Source organism: Bos mutus, chromosome 26 (genome assembly GCF_027580195.1).
Source record: "Bos mutus isolate GX-2022 chromosome 26, NWIPB_WYAK_1.1, whole genome shotgun sequence".
NCBI classification, from domain to species: Eukaryota; Metazoa; Chordata; class Mammalia; order Artiodactyla; family Bovidae; genus Bos; species Bos mutus.
Genome location: NC_091642.1, coordinates 6,532,123 through 6,550,278, shown reverse-complemented (window position 1 = coordinate 6,550,278; position 18,156 = coordinate 6,532,123). Strand labels below are relative to the sequence as shown.

General features: G+C 46.8%; 1 protein-coding gene across 1 annotated transcript in view; it reads right to left on the bottom strand.

The window, feature by feature from the left end:
* The window catches only part of ADAM12 (ADAM metallopeptidase domain 12), a 394,288-nt gene that overhangs the window by 9,114 nt on the left and 367,018 nt on the right, over window positions 1-18,156 (bottom strand). The window contains exon 22 of the mRNA XM_070363357.1: window positions 593-723. Within this exon, the coding sequence (XP_070219458.1) occupies window positions 593-723 (131 nt within the window). The remainder of the gene's footprint in view (window positions 1-592; window positions 724-18,156) is intronic.

The following is an 18,156-nucleotide window of genomic DNA, read 5'->3' as shown; positions in this document are numbered from 1 at the left end:
GCCCAGGTCAGGATTGGGCCTAGTCCCTGGGGGGACGGCAGAGTGGATGACCCCCAGCGGCCGCTCAGTCTGCAAAGGCGATTCCTTTTGCCGGTTGGGTGGGAAGCTCCTGGTTACCCTTGCCCAGCAGTTTCTCCAGCCTAACTTCCTCCACTCCTCTCCTTTCATCCCTGGCCCTCCAACCTCACCTCGTTTCTTGGGATCCCAGGGACTGAGGAGAGGCCATCAGAGTCCCAGTCATATTTTTGGAGGCAGGTGTCCCGCTGTTCCAGTATCACAACTGCTTGGCGGCTGGCTGTGGCCTGGCCCAGAGCATCAGCCGCTGCTCTGAAGGATCTGTTCTACTCGATCTTGAGCTGATCTCACGGGTAGGCCGGAATCACTGCTAAGAGCGACCAGTTCTATAGCTCCCAGCTGCTTCCTGTCAAGATCCGCCCTTGCATCTGTCTTACGCTGCTCCCAGGGATGGGGAGTGCGGGACACACGGCCGGCACCACACTCCCCTGTCCTCCAGTGGCTTGAGAAGCGTGACCTGTACAGCTGGCCCACATGGTTTCCGGGAGGAAGAGAGAGAAGCGGGTGCATCACCAACCTGATGGGCGCCAGGCGGAGCGCAGACTCCTGCCGTCCCGGGGACCTGGCTGGGGCGCCGGCCAGGCGAGCCGTCTTGCTCAAAGGGTCTGCAGGCAGCGGCTTCTGAGGGGGGCTTGGCTTACGAGTTCCCTGCAATAAACCAGAAGGTGAGGCATGATCACCATCTTCGTGCACTTGGACGAGACACTGACTTCAGAAGCCATCAGAGTCCCCTGGAGACTGGGCTAGGGAGAGGAGGGCGGTCTCGTTGCTGCACAGCACGGCTTTCACTTCCTGTGAACTTGCTGACTACAGTCCCCTCACCATACAGGTGTGGTGGTGTGTGTGCGTGCATGTGTGAGTGCGCGTGTGTGTGCGTGCCCGTGTGTGTGTGTGTGTGCACGTGTCTGCATGCTGTGTTAAAGATTTAACCACAGCATCATGGCTCAGCCGGTAAAGAATCTGCCTGCAATGCAGGAGACCTGTGTTTGGTTCCTGGGTTGGGAAGATCCCTTGGAGAAGTAAATGGCAACCCACTCCAGTATTCTTGCCTGAAAAATCCCATGGACAGAGGAGCCTGGTAGGCTACAGTCCATGGGGTCACAAGAGTCGGACGCGACTTAGTGACTAAACCACCAAACACCCATCATTTAGTTACAGACACTCAAAGACGAGTCTTCAGATGCCACGTTGCTGACCGGCCTTGGATGTAGAGTTGCTGGCGTCTCTGGCCTGCTGTCACCCAGAGGATGCCAACTTCCCCTGTGCTGTTCAGGCTTCTTTTCACTTTAGAAAGGCCCAGCACGAGAAGCTAGTGAAAGTCTTTTCAAGGAACACACTCATTTCTTCAAATTTGCCAGAACCCTCTAACAGAACTGGTTCAGCTGCGGGTGAACCAGAAAGGGAGGGGGCCACCCTCTCCCACCAACATGGGGTCAGTCACGCTGCTCCCCATAAAATGCATTACTGTTCTTCTACTGAAATACTTGCTGAGGATTCATTCAAAGAGTCACCAACATGCCTGGAAAATGACACCCAGGAGGAAAATCCACGTCCACCAGAGGCCAGTGAGGGAGCCAGCAGTAGAGGGTGGGCAGAGCATGAACTTGGAGTTTCTGCTCTGGGTTTTATGCAAAGCCCAACACTCTGGGACTTGTGCAAGTCTCTGGACTTCTCTGAACCTCAGTTTCTCTGGGTGTAAAGTGGGAGAAAACAAAGACCCTTCTCATAGCGTTGTTATGAGGACTACATCATGCATGGGAAACTCCCAGAACATGGATAACAATGATTAAAAGGCATCTGTGTTCCTGGGGTTCCTTCCTTGGTTACTGTGGTGGGGGTGGGGGGGCGGAGCCTTTCACTGGAGCCATGGTGGGAAGTCGGTGAGCACTGATAACACTGTTTTGAGCCCAGGGTGAACTTAGGGATCAAGACACCACCCACTCTGGGCCTTGGAGCCTAGAAACACCTGTGTGTGCACAGAAAGTGTGCAGGAAAGGGTGCCAGGAACTCAAGGAAGACAGGACATCCTAATAAACAGATGGCCTCGCCCCTGTGATAGCACTCAGTATTCCATACATCCAGGACCACCCGGGATGATTTAAGAACATTTGAGTTGACTTTCTCATGGTACTCACTCCACTGATTACATCTCCACAGCAGTCAGAGCTCAAAGAATGTGACAATATAGTCCCTGCGCCCCCCCCTTTAATGTTATCCCCTTGTGGCTCAGTTGGTAAAGAATTCCCCTGCAAGGCGGGAGACCTGGGTTCAATCCCTGGGTTGGGAAGATCCCTTGGAGAAGGGCATGGCAACCCACTCCAGTATCCTGGCCTGGAGAATTCCATGGACTGTGTAGTCCATGGGGTCACAAAGAGCCGGACGTGACTGAGCTTTTCACTTTCACTTCGTAAAGCAAAGGAAGCTATAATACCACAGAAGTTTGTCAACCACAGCTGCATGGAAAGTATGCCAAGTTGAGACAATGGGCAAACTGGGAGAGGAGAGAACCACTGAACAGGGATGGACTGACAAGGGACCTTTCCACATGAGTGCTCATTTAAGGAAACACGAACAGCCCGCAGAATGCAAAAGAGAACACACCCCTCACCAGGGATACAGACCCACAATGAGCACAAGCGCTGAGGTCAGGCCGTCCGCGTATCTGACCGGGCTCTGTGCCGATGATGCACTCTGAGAGGACACTCAAGTTACGCCGCTTCTCCACGTTGTGGAGAGAAGGTGATGCGAGGGTTAAGTGAGAGATGATCTATTAACCTCTTAGCACAGAGCCTGGAGCACAGCGACCAATAAGCTACTATTATTGAAGGAGTGAACGGAACCACTTAAAAATGCCCTAATCGTACTGGGATTGCCACACACACAGCTATATACGAAATAAATAACTGATAAACTATGGCACAGCACAGGGAACCCACTGCTCTGTGGCGATCTACATGGAGAGGAAATTGAAAAAAGACTGGATATACGTATATGTACAGTTGACTCCCTTTGCTGTCCAGCAGAAACTGACACAGAGTTGCAAAGCAGCTATACTCCAATAAAAACAAATTAATAAAAGCGCCAGAGTCCTCCCAACAGACTCACTCTGGGTGATAAACCATGGCGCTAAATCAACTTCCGTTTCCTGTAAGATGGCAGAAAACTATGAGCGAGATATTAGTGTGCACCGTAAAAATGGAATGCATGCACCATAAACGTGAAAGACTTTGCAGATTAAATAATTCATGACTAAATGATGACTAGTTTTGCCACTAAGTATGAATAACTATCTAGTCTTGCTAGTAAAGATAATGTCAGGGTTTTACTGCAAGGCTGGAGAGAATGTGAGATGTATGTTACAATGTATCACAATATATTTGGATTTATCACAGAAGCTTAGGAGGTAATTAGGTGGGCCATTCATTCTGGTTTGCCTGGGACATGCCCAATTTATGGTACCACTGAATTTATTAATCACAGTCTCTCTAATGTGTCCTGGTTTCAGTTCAGTTCAGTCACTCAGTCGTATCCGACTCTTTGCAACCCCATGAATCGCAGCACGCCAGGCCTCCCTGTCCATCACCAACTCCCAGAGTTCACCCAAACTCATGTGCATCGAGTTGGTGATACCATCCAGCCATCTCATCCTCTGTCGTCCCCTTCTCCTCCTGCCCTCAATCCTTCCCATCATCCAAGTCTTTTCCAATAAGTCAACTCTTCTTATGAGGTGGCCAAAGTATTGGAGTTTCAGCCTCAGCATCAGTCCTTCCAGTGAATACCCAGGACTGGTCTCCTTTAGGATGGACTGGTTGGATCTCCTTGCAGTCCAAGGGACTCTCAAGAGTCTTCTCCAACACCACAGTTCAAAAGCATCAATTCTTCGGCACTCAGCTTTCTTCACAGTCCAACTCTCACATCCATACATGACATTGGAAAAACCATAGCCTTGACTAGACAGACCTTTGTTGGCAAAGTAATGTCTCTGCTTTTTAATATGATGTCTAGGTTGGTCATAACTTTCCTTCCAAGGAGTAAGCATCTTTTAATTTCATGGCTGCAATCACCATCTGCAGTGATTTTGGAGCCCCCCAAAATAAAGTCTGACACTGTTTCCACTGTTTCCTGGTTTAGAGGAGAAATTATATAGTCACCGTAGTGATAAAAGCCCAGAGAGTTGAGATGTTGATTGAAAGTTCTGATTCAAACCTGGGCTCAGCAGAAATACCAATCTGCTTCCCTCCTGCCACACCCAGGACAGGTTTCTATGGAAACATGAAACAGGTAGCTGCCTAGGTAAGATGCCAGCTTCCCACCAGGCCCAACTGGGACAAACTGGCTTCATGGAACAGTAGAGTTAGTCAAAGATGAGGGGTCCTCCCTTCTCACGGATCAGACCTGGAGTCTAAAATCATCTGGACAGAAGCCCCTGCAGCACGTGCTCTGACCTTGGAGAGAGGAGCGGAGCTTCCGCACTCCCTTTGAGGCACCATTTTTCAAGCTGCCTTTGCAAAACCTGGACCTGAGGTTTCCTGAAGAAGTCCAATCCAACCTGGCCACAAAGAGCCGTCAGGATGGAGCAGAGGAATGACTCCAGGCCTCAGTGAACATAAACTCCACACTCAATAAACATTTCTTTAGACTGACTTTCATTTTTAAAAAGGAAACAAGTTCAGATGCCCCTTTCTCTTCAACTCCTAGGTACCGGAGAAAAATCATGATCCGTTATTAAATAGAGTGGTCTCAGGCTTCCCTGGTGGCTCAGTGATAAAAAATCCACTTGCCAATGCGGAGACTTGGGTTCAATCCCTGGTCTGGGAAGATCCTGCATGCCACGGAGCAGCTGGGTCCGTGCACCAAAAACTACGGAGTCTGTGCTCTAGAGTCTGGGAGCTACAACTACTGAAGCCCACTCACCCTAGAGCCTGTGCTTCACAACGGGAGAGGTCACGACGGTGAGAAGCCCATGCCCCACAACTAGAGAGGAGCCCCCCTCACTCGCTGCAACTAGAGAAAAGCCCACACAGCAACAAAGACCCAGTGCAACCCAAAACAAATAAATAAAGTTACCCCCAAAAAATAGTGTTCTCATTCCTCCATTTTCTGCTCATGTTTTAGCAATAGTCACATATTTCAAATAATTTTTAGAGGGACGAGAATAAATTTTTAGATCCAAATATAGCCCTTTGCCTTGACTGTCATAGAGAACTCTCAACTGTTATCTCCGTCTGCATGATCAGCAAGAGGAAGTGCATCCTGCTTTTCCAGGGGGAATCCCCCCAGGAAGACCGGATGTTATCGCAGGAAAATGCCAGAGATGCCACAGAGGTCCCAGTGAGCTTGTGCAGGGCTGAGCTGGGGGTAGGGCAGCATGAATGCTGCTCACCGTCTGGCCATCCCTGGCCCTGCAGGAATTGGATGCCTCCTGATAACAACAGGGATAACTGGTTCCCGGGGAGATGCCTTGTTCAGAAGAGGCAGGCGTCCTTGTAAGAGCGTGTTTGTACATAGCTGGAAGAGGTCCTTACTTCTTTCCTGCTAAAACCACCTGAAGACGGTAAGGAAAATGCACAAGGAGGAGCAGAACTCCACTTCTGGGAAAGCTGAATATATGAGAAAAGGATGCAAAGTGTGCAGCAGGCTGGGCCGAGAAGAGCCCATGAAAGGGAGAACCGGGAAGAGCACCCACCCTGCCTGCCAAGGACGAGACACGGGAGTGAGCAGGTGACGTGGGTCAGGGCTGAAGGCACAGCAGACGAGCTCAGCCATCTGCGCACACGTGGAGCAGGGGAGGGTCCTGGCAGGGTCTCTGCTGAAAGCAGAGGAGGCCAAACCACCACCATCCCTCAAAGCCCGCTGTCTCTGTGGTGCCCTGGGATGTGGGCAATGTAAGAGCTGGTCCTGAGCTCTAACCTGGCCCTTCCCCCAGCTGACCTGCAACTGGTCCTTCCTCCCAGGAAGCCCTCCCTTCCTTTAAAGAGGAACGCAGACACACTAATCAAAACTGCTGAAAGAAGGAAGGAAGGAACCACAATAAACAAAGGGCCGACTAAGAACCCGCTGGCAAAAGTGTGTATGTATGTAAGGAAACGAAAAAGGAGCTGGCAAAAGTTAAGAGAAACAGGGAAGGAAAAACCAAAGCAACAGCACAAACCAAGGGCCTGGACGCACTGAACACAGTCAGGGCTACCGCGGTCCAGCTGAGGGAAAGGAGGAAAAGTTCAAGGGTAAAGGACAAAGAACGCTGGCAAAGGGATCTGAGCAAATAGTACAGAGAGAAAAGATATTCACCATTAACACGCAAAAACTTTTCTGAAAGAGTCAAGTCCTGGAAAGTGTACACTGTTTCCCTGGGGAAGTGCGTGAGACTCATCACAGTGACAGACTTTATTCTGCTGGGCTCCAAAATCACTGCAGATGGTGACTTCAGCCATGAAATTAAAAGAAAAGTTCCTTGGAAGAAAAGCTATGACAGACTTAGACAGCATATTAAAAAGTAGAGACATTACTTTGCCGATAAAGGTCCATATAGTCAAAGCTCTGGTTTTTCCAGTAGTCATGTATGTGAGAATTGGACCATCAAGAAGGCTGAGTGCTGAAGAATTGATGCTTCTGAACTGTAGTGTTGGAGAAGACCCTTGAGAGACCCTTGGACAGCAAGGAGATCAAACCGGTCCATCCTAAAGGAGATCAACCCTGAATATTTATTGGAAAGACAGGTGCTGAAGCTGAAGCTCCAATACTTTGGCCACCTGATGTGAAAAGCTGTCTCATTGGAAAAGACTGATGCAGGAGGAGAAGAAGGTGACAGAGGGTGAGATGGTGGGATGGCATCACTGACTCAGTAGACATGAGTTTGAACAAACTCCAGGAGATGGTGAAGGACAAGGAAGCCTGGTATGCTGCAGTCCATAGGGTAACAAAGAGTCAGGCATGACTGAGCAACTGAACAACACCAACATCAGAAATAAGATACAACTCTTTAAAGCTACTGGCCTTTCAAGGATACAGAATCAGGTCACTTACAAGGAAAAAAAGATAAGCCATCTTCTGATTTCTTCAGAGCAGATAGAGGAAGCATGCATGGAAGAGCTTCAAGGAAGAAAGTGTGACCCATTAATTTTATGCCTAAAACATCATTGAAAAAGTAAACAAAAGACATTGATGTCTTTGAACATGCAAAAATTCAGAGAAAATTCGTCCCAAGAGTTCTAGAAGAAATTCTGAAAGTCCTACAGAATAGACTTCAGCCAGACAGGAAAAGGATGGCTCAGTGGCAAAAAGATTGAGCACTAAATCACTTCAATGTGGACCTCAGCTTAACAAAACTGTGGGAATTATGGCTACAGAACAGAAAGTAGATGTTACAAGCTGTAATACAGACAGTTCTGTAAGATAGACATTACAGAACTAACCGAAGTTATGAGGTGGATCATCCATTTCTAGATGCACAATGGGCTGGGTTATTTTGACCTATCTTCTCTCTAAAATTGTTGGATAGAATATATTTAAATTTTTTTCTTAAAAGTATCAAGAGCTACAAGATAGTAAGATGTTATCAGGCCAGCATCTAAGTGAAAGAAGCCCAGAGGGGTTAGTAGTACACTGAAGCTATAGGTATTTGCCCAGTTAGGGAAACCTGGGGTTTGGTTCTGATCCCCTTTTAAGGTGAGGGATGCAGGGGTTAAGGGTCGGCACCTGTCCCAGTTCTCTTTCTGACCTCTCCTTGATCAAGCTGGGCTCTGCAGAAGACTATACCTCAGGGTAAGAATCTTCCAGAAATCAACACTTATCATTGTCCATCCCTAGCAGACTGCAGAGACAGTTCCCTTATCCCTAGTTAGACTGCAGGGAGAGTTCTCTTGGTGCTGGGCAGACTGACCTGTAACCACAAACTGCCCTTTCGGACCAGAAACTGACGTCACATCACACATCACCTGGGTAGCAGCTCAGTAAGCCCTGAGTCATTTCACTGGACCTCAAGCTGGTGTTGCCTTGGCCACCTGACAGACGCAAATACACCCTCTCTGGGGGGAACAGCCTTCGTCCTAGACCTGCAAGAGCTCCCAGAGAACTTTCCAGTGAAGTAAGCTCACAGGAAATGACCAGGAAGCAGGGAATCATGAGAAAGAGAGAGAGAGGGAAGGATAAAACCTCAGCAGCAACACACCCAAAGATTTTGGATTTTGAAATTATTGGAGCAAATATTCTTATAAAAAATAAAAGACAAGCCTCATAGCTGAGTAAGAACCAAAGAGAACATCCAGAAACAAAAAGCAAAACACAGATAAGTACATGTTTTGTTACGCTTAGTTTGATACCATTTATATAAACTGAAAAAATACTAGTCATATATATTATTCATGGATACCTACTTACATAAAAATATATGAAAAGTACTGGAGGAGGGCATGGAAGCCCACTCCAGTTATTCTTGTCTGGTGAATCCCATGGACAGAAGGGCCTGCCAGGGCTGCAGTCCATGGAGTCCCAGAGTCGGACATGACTGAAGTGACTTAGCATGCACACACACACACATAGAAAATCAACACCAAACTTAGGCCAGAGCTTGTATCTGGCATGGGCTGAAGCAGTCTATACTGTTTAATTTTTCCTTTTCTAATAAAGAAATATATGCATATATCTGAAAGTTAAGTAGTTGTATACCTAGAGAAACAGGTAACAATGGTTATTTCCATGCAGTATAAATATGGGTGGATTTTGGATCACTTTTACATTTATATATTTGCTAGACCCTCACTTTTATGACGGAGAAGGCAATGGCACCCACTCCAGTACTTTTGCCTGGAAAATCCCATGGACGGAGGAGCCTGGTAGGCTGCAGTTCATGGGGTCGCTAGAGTTGGACACGACTGAGCGACTTCACTTTCACTTTTCACTTCCATGCATTGGAGAAGGAAATGGCAACCCACTCCAGTGTTCTTGCCTGGAGAATCCCAGGGAGGGGAAGCCTGGTGGGCTGCCGTCTATGGGGTCGCACAGAGTCGGACAGGACTGAAGCGACTTCACTTTCACTTTTCACTTCCATGGGTTGGAGAAGGAAATGGCAACCCACTCCAGTGTTCTTGCCTGGAGAATCCCAGATGGGCTGCCATCTATGGGGTCTCACAGAGTCGGACACGACTGAAGCGACTTTGCAGCAGCAGCAGCACTTTTATGAAAGACCTACATTAGTACCTGTCTTCACTAACCGACAGAAATCTGAAGAGGATCTTCACTTTCACACACGAAAAGGCAAAAAGCCAGCTTTCAGCATTGTGTGTGTGTGGGGGCAACAGCCATTGAGCAGAGGGGTGGCACCACCAAGCTCCCGCCCCAGGAACTGCACTCAGCATGCCCGCCAGAGCTCTGAGCCCGGTCTGTGAGCATCCGTGCTTTATCTCGATTTGCATCCCTAACAAGACGTGTCCTAAGGTAATCGCTTCTTTACTTTGTGCCATTTTGGCTTATGAAAGGTTTCACAGAAACGCTCTGCTTTTAGACAGTAGGGAAAGCTATTTAAAATATTAACCACAACAGAATAAACTTCAATATTGGGGCCAAAGGAGAAAACATAGACTCTTTAAAAATTATAAACACGGTAAACACAAAAATGAGAACAGGCACAGATAAAGCAGTGTTTGGGAAACTTCTAGATTTACATGCTATGTAATCAAACATGAATATAAGTGAAATAATGATCTAAGAAGTTAGAGAAAAATTAAGCTAAGTACAAAAGAAAAATGAAAGTGATAAAGATAAGCGCAGAATAAAAAGTAAAATAAAAGTTACTATCATTTAGCAAAGACATTACAGACATCCTAATAAAGTTATATGTTTTCATTTAATTATCACAAAGTCCAATGAGAGAGAGATTATCTCAGATTTGTAGAGAGGAGATGAAAGTAATGTTTCTGTGGTCTAACGGCAGGAAAAGGAAAATTATATATAAAATCTAGGGCTGGTTCTCTGGGGGTGGTGGAGTGGAGGAGAATGTGAGAGTTGGACCATAAAGAAGGTTGAGCGCCAAAGAATTGATGCTTTCAACTTGTTGTGCTGGAGAAGACTCTTGAGACTCCCCCAGACAGCAGGGAGATCAAAGCAGTTAATCCTAAAGGAAATCAACCCTGAACGTTCCTTGGAAGAATTGATGCTGAAGCTCTAATACTTTGGCCACCTGATGTGAAGATCTGACTCATTGGAAAAGAACCTGATGCTGGGAAAGACTGAAGGTAGGAGAAGGGGATGACAGAGGATGAGATGGTTGGATGGCATCATCGACTCAATGGACATGAGTCTGAACAAACTCTGGGAGATAGTAAAGGACAGGAAAGCCTGGTTTGCTGCAGTCCATGGGGTTGCAAAGAGTCGGACAAGATTTAGAAAGTGAACGACAATGAAGAATGGAGGAGGAACCAGATAAATCTAGTATAGAAAAGATAAGCCAATAAAGGACAAATAAATACACAAGCACAATGAACAATGCTAAGGATCAGTCAGGAGGTTATCTAGAAAAATAAAGTTGGATTCCTACTTCATTTTATACACTAAATAGCAGATGGATCAAATACTTAAATGTGAAAAAAAGATCATGAAGCTATTTGAAATAGAAAAACACATTTGTAATCTTTGGGTAGACAAACCTTTTAAACAACAAAAAGTCACAAGAGGTGACAAAGCCATTTACGAAAAAGGGAAAAAACAAACGGATTTTAAACCTGTGAAAAGATCCCCCGTCTCATGTATAGGAAGAAAAACATGTAGGTTTTTTTTTTTTTCAACCTATCATATTGGCAAAGATAAGAAAAATCCTGCACAACCTGCATTGATGAAGACTTGGGGAACAGAAATAGGGATGGCATCTTTCAGAGGCATTTCTGCCTCATCTATCAAGTTTCTAAATGCATATGGCCTTTGATCTGCAACTGTGCTCCCAGAAATCTGTCCCACATCCATTGTCAAGCATGGGCTCAAGGTGCCTGGGCATGAATATGCCCGTTCGAAGGATCAAATGATGAAACCACCCATGCAGCCATCAGTAAAGGACCGGTTAAAGGATTTACAGTGTGGCCCTACCATGAAATACTACACAGCCAGTGAAAAGGATTCGGTCGATCTGGAATAACCAAAGTGGAAAGAAGTACCAGGTGCGCTGCCATTTGATTTCAAAAGTAGGATCCAAGGTTTGAAAAATGAGCGACAGCCAGGTGGTGGTTGCTGAAGACGGGGGATGGGCAGAGAGGTTTCACTGTACCTTTTAATTTTGAGTGTTTGAAAATTTTCAACTTTTCCATAACCTCTCACTCTGCAGAGAGAGACAGGTGGAAGAGACTTTTCACTGTATTCTAAATTACATTTTACAAACACCTAGTGTTAATGACTGACCGAGTTCACTTTCACTTTTCACTTTCATGCGTTGGAGAAGGAGGTGGCAACCCACTCCAGTGTTCTTGCCTGGAGAATCCCAGGGACGGGGGAGCCTGGTGGGCTGCTGTCTATGGGGTCGCACAGAGTCGGAGACGACTGAAGTGACTTAGCAGCAGCAGCAGCAGCAGTGTTAATGATTGCTTTTGGGAAGTGAGCCTGGTGATAGAGGTGGGAGGGAGATTACTTTCCAAATAAGCCTTTACACTGTTGGAATTTTTACTTACAGGCATCCATTGCCATTACAATATAAAGGTAAAGTGTCAGGCATCCATTTTTTTATGTACAATTTGGGTGTTTACAGTAATAGAAGTGAGTGGAAAACAAACACTCCTTTGAATACTGTAATCACTTGAATGGCTTCCCTCTGAAGTTATTTCTCTCCAGGGAGATGAAGGTTCTTCCACATCAGATGAGTTTGTCTTGTGAGTATTAGTGCATGATGTGAGTGCTCAGTCACGCCTAACTCTTTGCAGCCCCACGGACTGTAGCCCACCAGGTTCCTCTGTCCGTGGGATTCTCCAGTCAAGAATACTGGAGCGGGTTGCCATTTCCTCCTCCAGGGGACCTTTCCGCCCCAGGGCTCAAACCCATGTCTCTTGCATCTCCTGCCCTGATGGGCGATTCTTTTCCACTAGTACCACCTGGGAAGCCTTGGTATACGATATGAAACCCCAAATATTTTAGCTGAAATTCCTGCAAGTTACTGGGTAGGCAGAAGTGAGCGGGAGTCCCAAACCTTGGTAGCTACAATTTAAAGTCTTATGCTCTAGCTGGGCAGTAGCTCTACTTCAGATTTACAGGATGAAGTGCCTAAGATCTTTACTCACCTATGGCTCACTGGTCGGGTGGGCCCCAAGGGAGTATGCGATCCCGTGACAAGGCTTACTATTTACTGCTGAGAATTCAGCTCAGTTCAGTGTACTTCCTACATGTCTACTGTGTTCACGGTGTGCACAAGGGCTCAGGTGTGCCTGGAAAGGAGTACGTCTCCTGCTGCCGGCTATGGGGTCGCACAGAGTCGGACACGACTGAAGCGACTTAGCAGCAGCAGCAGCAGCCTTCTGAAATGGAGCAGGCCAGGTGCCCAGGTAACTCCGGACCGAGGTGGCGGGTGAGTGAGGAGACCCCTGGGAGGACTGTAGGAAGGCTCGGGAGGAAGGGGTCTTGGGTGGACGTCTGGGTAAAAGGATGAAATCTGAGAAGCAGAGAGAAGACACCGAGGACCCTCCCCAGCTTTAGGTTTCCCTTTAGTAACACAGGTTTTTATAACGATCAGTTTTCCCATATTTCACCTCCCTGCCTCGGGAGTATATCCTGATGAATATATTTCCTTTTCTCAGTATGTACTGGCATTTCTGACAAGCAAGGGTCTAGATCATCAGGCTTGCAAACTCTGTGAGGGCCGGTCTAAGTATCAGACGCCCACACAGATCAGAAGGGTGCAAGTCCTCATTCAAATAAATTCAGATGCGAATTCGTTCTATGGCAGACAACTCTGCAAGTTTGGGGTCAACCTCAGAGGGACTGGCCAGGACCTGATGGCTCTGAAATCATGGTCTAAATTAGCTTTGCTCCTATTTGTATCCTTACAAAGCATTTATGAACGAATAGTTATTGCTTATAAGTAACAGCCCGTGTTAACTGTTCATCACTCTGTGTGGGTTGGGGAAGGGAGGGCTCTTTGAAATAGCTCTCCCCACTTCCCTCTGACACTACTTACATTGAGTCTGGTTGCTCTACCATCTTAGAAGAGATGTACAATGTCGGGCAGCCTTGTTTTACAAAATACAGTGCGTTGTATGTTCTACAGACACAGATGAGGTGTGGAGGAGGAGAAATGTCAGAGACACTGAACTGAAAATCTCACCTCTACAAACAATGCATGGAGGATTTTTCACACGGAATCTAGAAAGAGGGTACTGATGAGCCTGTCTGCAGGGCAGGAATGCAGGGCAGACACAGAGAACAGATTTATGGAAACGGGCGGTGGGGGGAGGAACGAGAGGGTGCCGCAAATGGAGAGGGTGGCATGGAAGTATCTACACGGCCATATGTCAAGTAGACGGCCAGTGGGAATTTGCTATATGACTCAGAGAACTCACCCCGGGGCTCTGTGACCACCTAGAGGGGTGGGAAAGGGCGGGAGGTGGGAGGGAGGTTCAAGAGGGAGGGGACGTATGTACACCTCTGGCTGATTCACGTTGCTGTATGGCAGAAATGAAACCAATATTGTAAAGCAATTATCCTTCAATTAAAAATACATTTAAAAAAAAGATGCCATGAGTATCTGGAATGCAACACAACTAATGTTTCTGACCAGGGGCTGGTTCTAAGATCAGTCAAGACAAATGGCTGGAGCATGATACTATTATAAGCAAAAGCAGAGAGAAATGCAAGTCTCTCCTGTTACTATACGAGGCTTTGCAGGATGCGAGAAGGTTCCCCCATCCCACCCCATCACCTTTATCTGTGGCAAAAATGGGGAAAATGGATTAAAGATTGCCGAGGCAGCCGGTGATCTAAGACCTGCTCGCCATCACGGTCTTCCTGCAGTTCCTCCCTTCTGCGCGCTCTGTATCCACCTGTTTCTGCAGCCATTCTAAGTCTGCAGCCCTGGTCTCCACCTCCGGGGGTCTCGCTATTTGGCCTCATGTTGCCGTGCTTCCTCCTCTGCGAAATGGGGTATTGGTGGTGTCTGCCTCCTAGGCCCCTCCAGGGGGTTAGAAATGCCTGCAAAGCACTTAGCCTGGGATCACTAGCCACATAACTGGCGTTCAACACATGCTTGCTGCTTTATAACAACTCAAAACACAACCGAGGTGCTCCTTATCTTAAAACACTTAGGGTAATAACTCAAACAGGCATACACACACACACAGACAATTATAAGCCATTCAGTTATAAGAATAAAAACAGGAATTAATCCTGCCTTTGCTGGAATTTCTGCAGTACAGAAATGCGCCAGAAACAGGGTTGGCAGATATTCTCATAAGCCCATCTGCTGCCTCAAGAAAGGACCTGAATTCAGCAAAAATCAATCTAAGAGATAGGTTCAGTTGCTTTTCTTCTTTTTTCCTATTGTTCTAGTAAAGAAGTTAATCTAACTGGAAAAACAACTTTAGCCAGTCAGGTCAGTAGCGTTAATCACTGATAAGATTCTACGGAGGAAAACCACTTCCTAACTTTTCCCAGGAAATGAAGGGCTTAAAAAAATAAAACAATCCAAGTAGGGTCACACATTGGCATGTACAGTTCAAATACTGTTTTATGGAGCAAACCTTAAAAAAATTACAGATAAGTGCTAAGTGATGCTTTCATGAGGTTTTTACTCGTTTGAAGGATGGCTCATCTATGGATTGAAGGTGCCACTTATACTCCCATTAGAATCATGGCACACTGCAGTCTGACAGCAGAAAATTGCATTTCGATCTACTTCTTAGCACAGACTTCTCTAGATATAACTCTGTGAGTGGAGAAATCTATTTCTTAGATGTGACATTGAACGTGCTCTTATTTAAACTCTAGATGAGTGAATTAAGCCTATTAGTCATAATAAAGTGCATAAAGGATTTCAGTTTGCTACATCCTAGAAATCTAACGAAACTCCAGAATTTGCCCCCCCAGCCCGTTGACTCAGCGGGGAACACATTTAGGCGCACTGGGGGTTTGGCAGGTAAGACAATCACCAGAGTGTCGTCACACCTCCTAGTCTCTTGAGCCACACCTATTTTTAAAATTCATCTTTAGTGACTTGAGACCCTCTCTTGGGTGATGGTACGACACTCCACCCATGCCCAGAGCTCTCTCAGGGTCCCTGGGTACCGTCTGTGTCAGGGGGCTGTGCCCACTGCCTCCCACCCTGGGCTTCTCCAGGCTGGATCCTCTCCCGGCAGCTCAGGACTGAGCCTACAGGGAGCCGTCCTCTCCCCCATACACGTGCCCCTGGTGTAGCCTCTCCCTCATCTGCCGACCAACCTGAGACCCACACCAGGCTGCAGTGGTCTGCACCCTGTGCTGAGGTTTCAGGACGGAAGGGAATCGGCAGGCAGAAAAGGAAAGCATAAAACTCTATGTCAGATATTACTTCTCCTGGAGTCTCTGGCTCGCCCGGGGCCTCTCAGGGCCCCCTTCCCTCATGGAAGTCAAGTCAGTTGACTTTACAGATGACGTCTGGGGTCAGGGCAAGGAATCCTTTCATGCTACAAAGCCGTGAGCTCCTGGACGCAGTCTCTCCCCCTGCCTGGGTGTCAGAGCTCAAGCCTGCCGTCCGAAGACACACTTCCAGGACACATGCTTGGACACATTGTCCTCTTTAATATATATTACTTTAACACGATCGTACGGTAAAATGGATTTTTCTAGGGTGCAAAGTTGTATGTTTTTGAACACTTTTGTAATCCAGAGGAAAAAACCACCTAAAATATCTTAAGATTAACCATCATTGAAGGAGGAAACAGAACAGGCTCCATTTGAAAGCAGGACTCCATCTTGGGCTGGACTGTAGACTCTGAGCTCTTTGCCCAGTATCTATGGAAACGACATACCAACTGGAAAACCAGGCCCCCAGATGGAAGAGCCCCAGGGCTTGTACCTAGACTCTCCATCCCTAAAAGAATACCCTATTATCTGTGTAACCGAATAGAATCGTAAATTCTATTATGCTTATTGGGGTATGACCACAGGCCTATTGATAATTGTCCACTGTGTTCTTGCCTGGAGAATCCCAGGGACGGGGGAGCCTTGTGGGCTGCAATCTATGGGGTCGCACAGAGTCGGACACGACTGAAGCGACTTAGCAGCAGCAACTACCTAGGCTTAAGGCATATGAATCACAGGTTAACTTTGATTGTATCTTTCTTTTCCTTTGTTCAGACTAGTTTCAGGGAATTTGGGGAGGTGGGTTTGGGCACATACACTTAGGGTATATAAGATTTTCACAAAAACTGGTTGGGGTCCTTGGCTAAGAGGAGACTCTGCCTTGGGTCCGCTGGTGTAATAAACTGCACCCCACTATCTGCATTGCGCTTCTGAGTGAGTTTGTTTCCCAGAATGCGTGGCTGCAACATCATCAGAAAGCCGCCCCAAACCCTCTGGGGTCCTTTGGTCGCCACTCCTGGAAACTGCCCTGTTTTTCTTTCCTCCTTTTTCTCTTCCAGAGTCTGAGATGAACTCGCTATGCAGTGCTGTCCCTGGGGCCTCTGCAGTGGTCCCTGAGCTGGCAGTGGGCTGGTTTGTCTGGTGTCCTCACTGACATGCCTGTTCCTGGTGACTTGTGAATATAACATGCCAGGAAGAGCGGGGCCAGGACTGTGCCAGGCAGAACAATGGTATTCTACGAGGCTCCCTGCCTGCATACAGTTGTACGTGACCACACACCCCTGTGTGTGACTTCTTTTTTTTTCCATCATTTTTCCAGCCTTTTCTCAAGCCCACACTTTGCCTTTCATGCTCAGGCTGTGTTTCGGGAGAAGTTGGCAGCAGTCAGCTAAAAGCCAGATGAATATACTGAATGCTTTTCCTCTCAAAGAGCTGACAGGATGAAAGGGAAATGAAAGTTCGCTTCCTCGACCAAGGCTGAGGAGTTAGTTTGAGAAGCTTGAGTTGCAAGGCTCATTTCCCTGAGAAGGAAATGGTAGCCCTGAAAGGCCCGTCTGTGGACAAGAGAAGAGAGTTGATTCAACTGTCCTTGATTTGTAAAGATCACACAGAACACTTAATGGCAAGATCAAGCATTTTCTGTAAAGAACTAACTCACCCTTTGGATGTGAGGTCAACCACTATCATGGTGTTTATGAAAAACACCTTCTGGAAAGTGTAGATGGTAAGCCTGGATGGATGAGGCAGGGCTAGCCACCGAACGTGTGTCTGTCGCGTCCTAGGGGACAGGGCACAGGTAATACTAAAGCACCAAGGGTCAGTGGGTTCGATCCGTGCCGCCAAACAAGAACCACCTCCAAGAGGCACCGCACCTGCATGGGATTAATGCCGGTCCCCTCGGTGTGATGAGAAGTGCGAGCCTAATCCAGATCATATGTCTCGGAAAAGCTCCAGACAGACCCCAGCCTGGAGTGAGAAATGTGGATTTTTCAGTTACTAATGTTTAAAGGGTAACATTTCCTTAGTTTCATAAAACAGAATGAAGGCCTTTTTTGAGGCCTGCTTTAAAGGAAATCTTGAAGGCGTCATCACTTCTGTGGGCAGTCACTGCTGGTAGGAAAAAAAGACACCAGCAAGTAAAAATATCCTTTCTCATTATGAGAGTCCCAGTGTCACATGGTACACAGGTGAGCTACTTAAAGGGGGGCATGAAAAGCCCCAGGACAAGAGAATCCATGGAGAAGAGGCTGATGGGCTCTGTGAATTACTGAAATTTGTGTATGAAGTATTGTGTATGGGTACATTCTCAAGGGTTCACAGCCTTCAACAGATTCTTGAAAAAATCCGTATGCCCAGAGAAATTTAGAAAGTACTCATCCCTTCCACTAATGTAAATCCAAGACAGGTTCACAAAATGAATGTAAAAGTACCATCAACGGGCAACAAAACAAGAAGTTACAGGTGGATCTTGATTGAAATGGGAGAAGACTTTATAAGCACAAAAGGAATAGGAGGATTCACCAAGGATTAATAAACACTCAAAACTGGAATTTTTATACA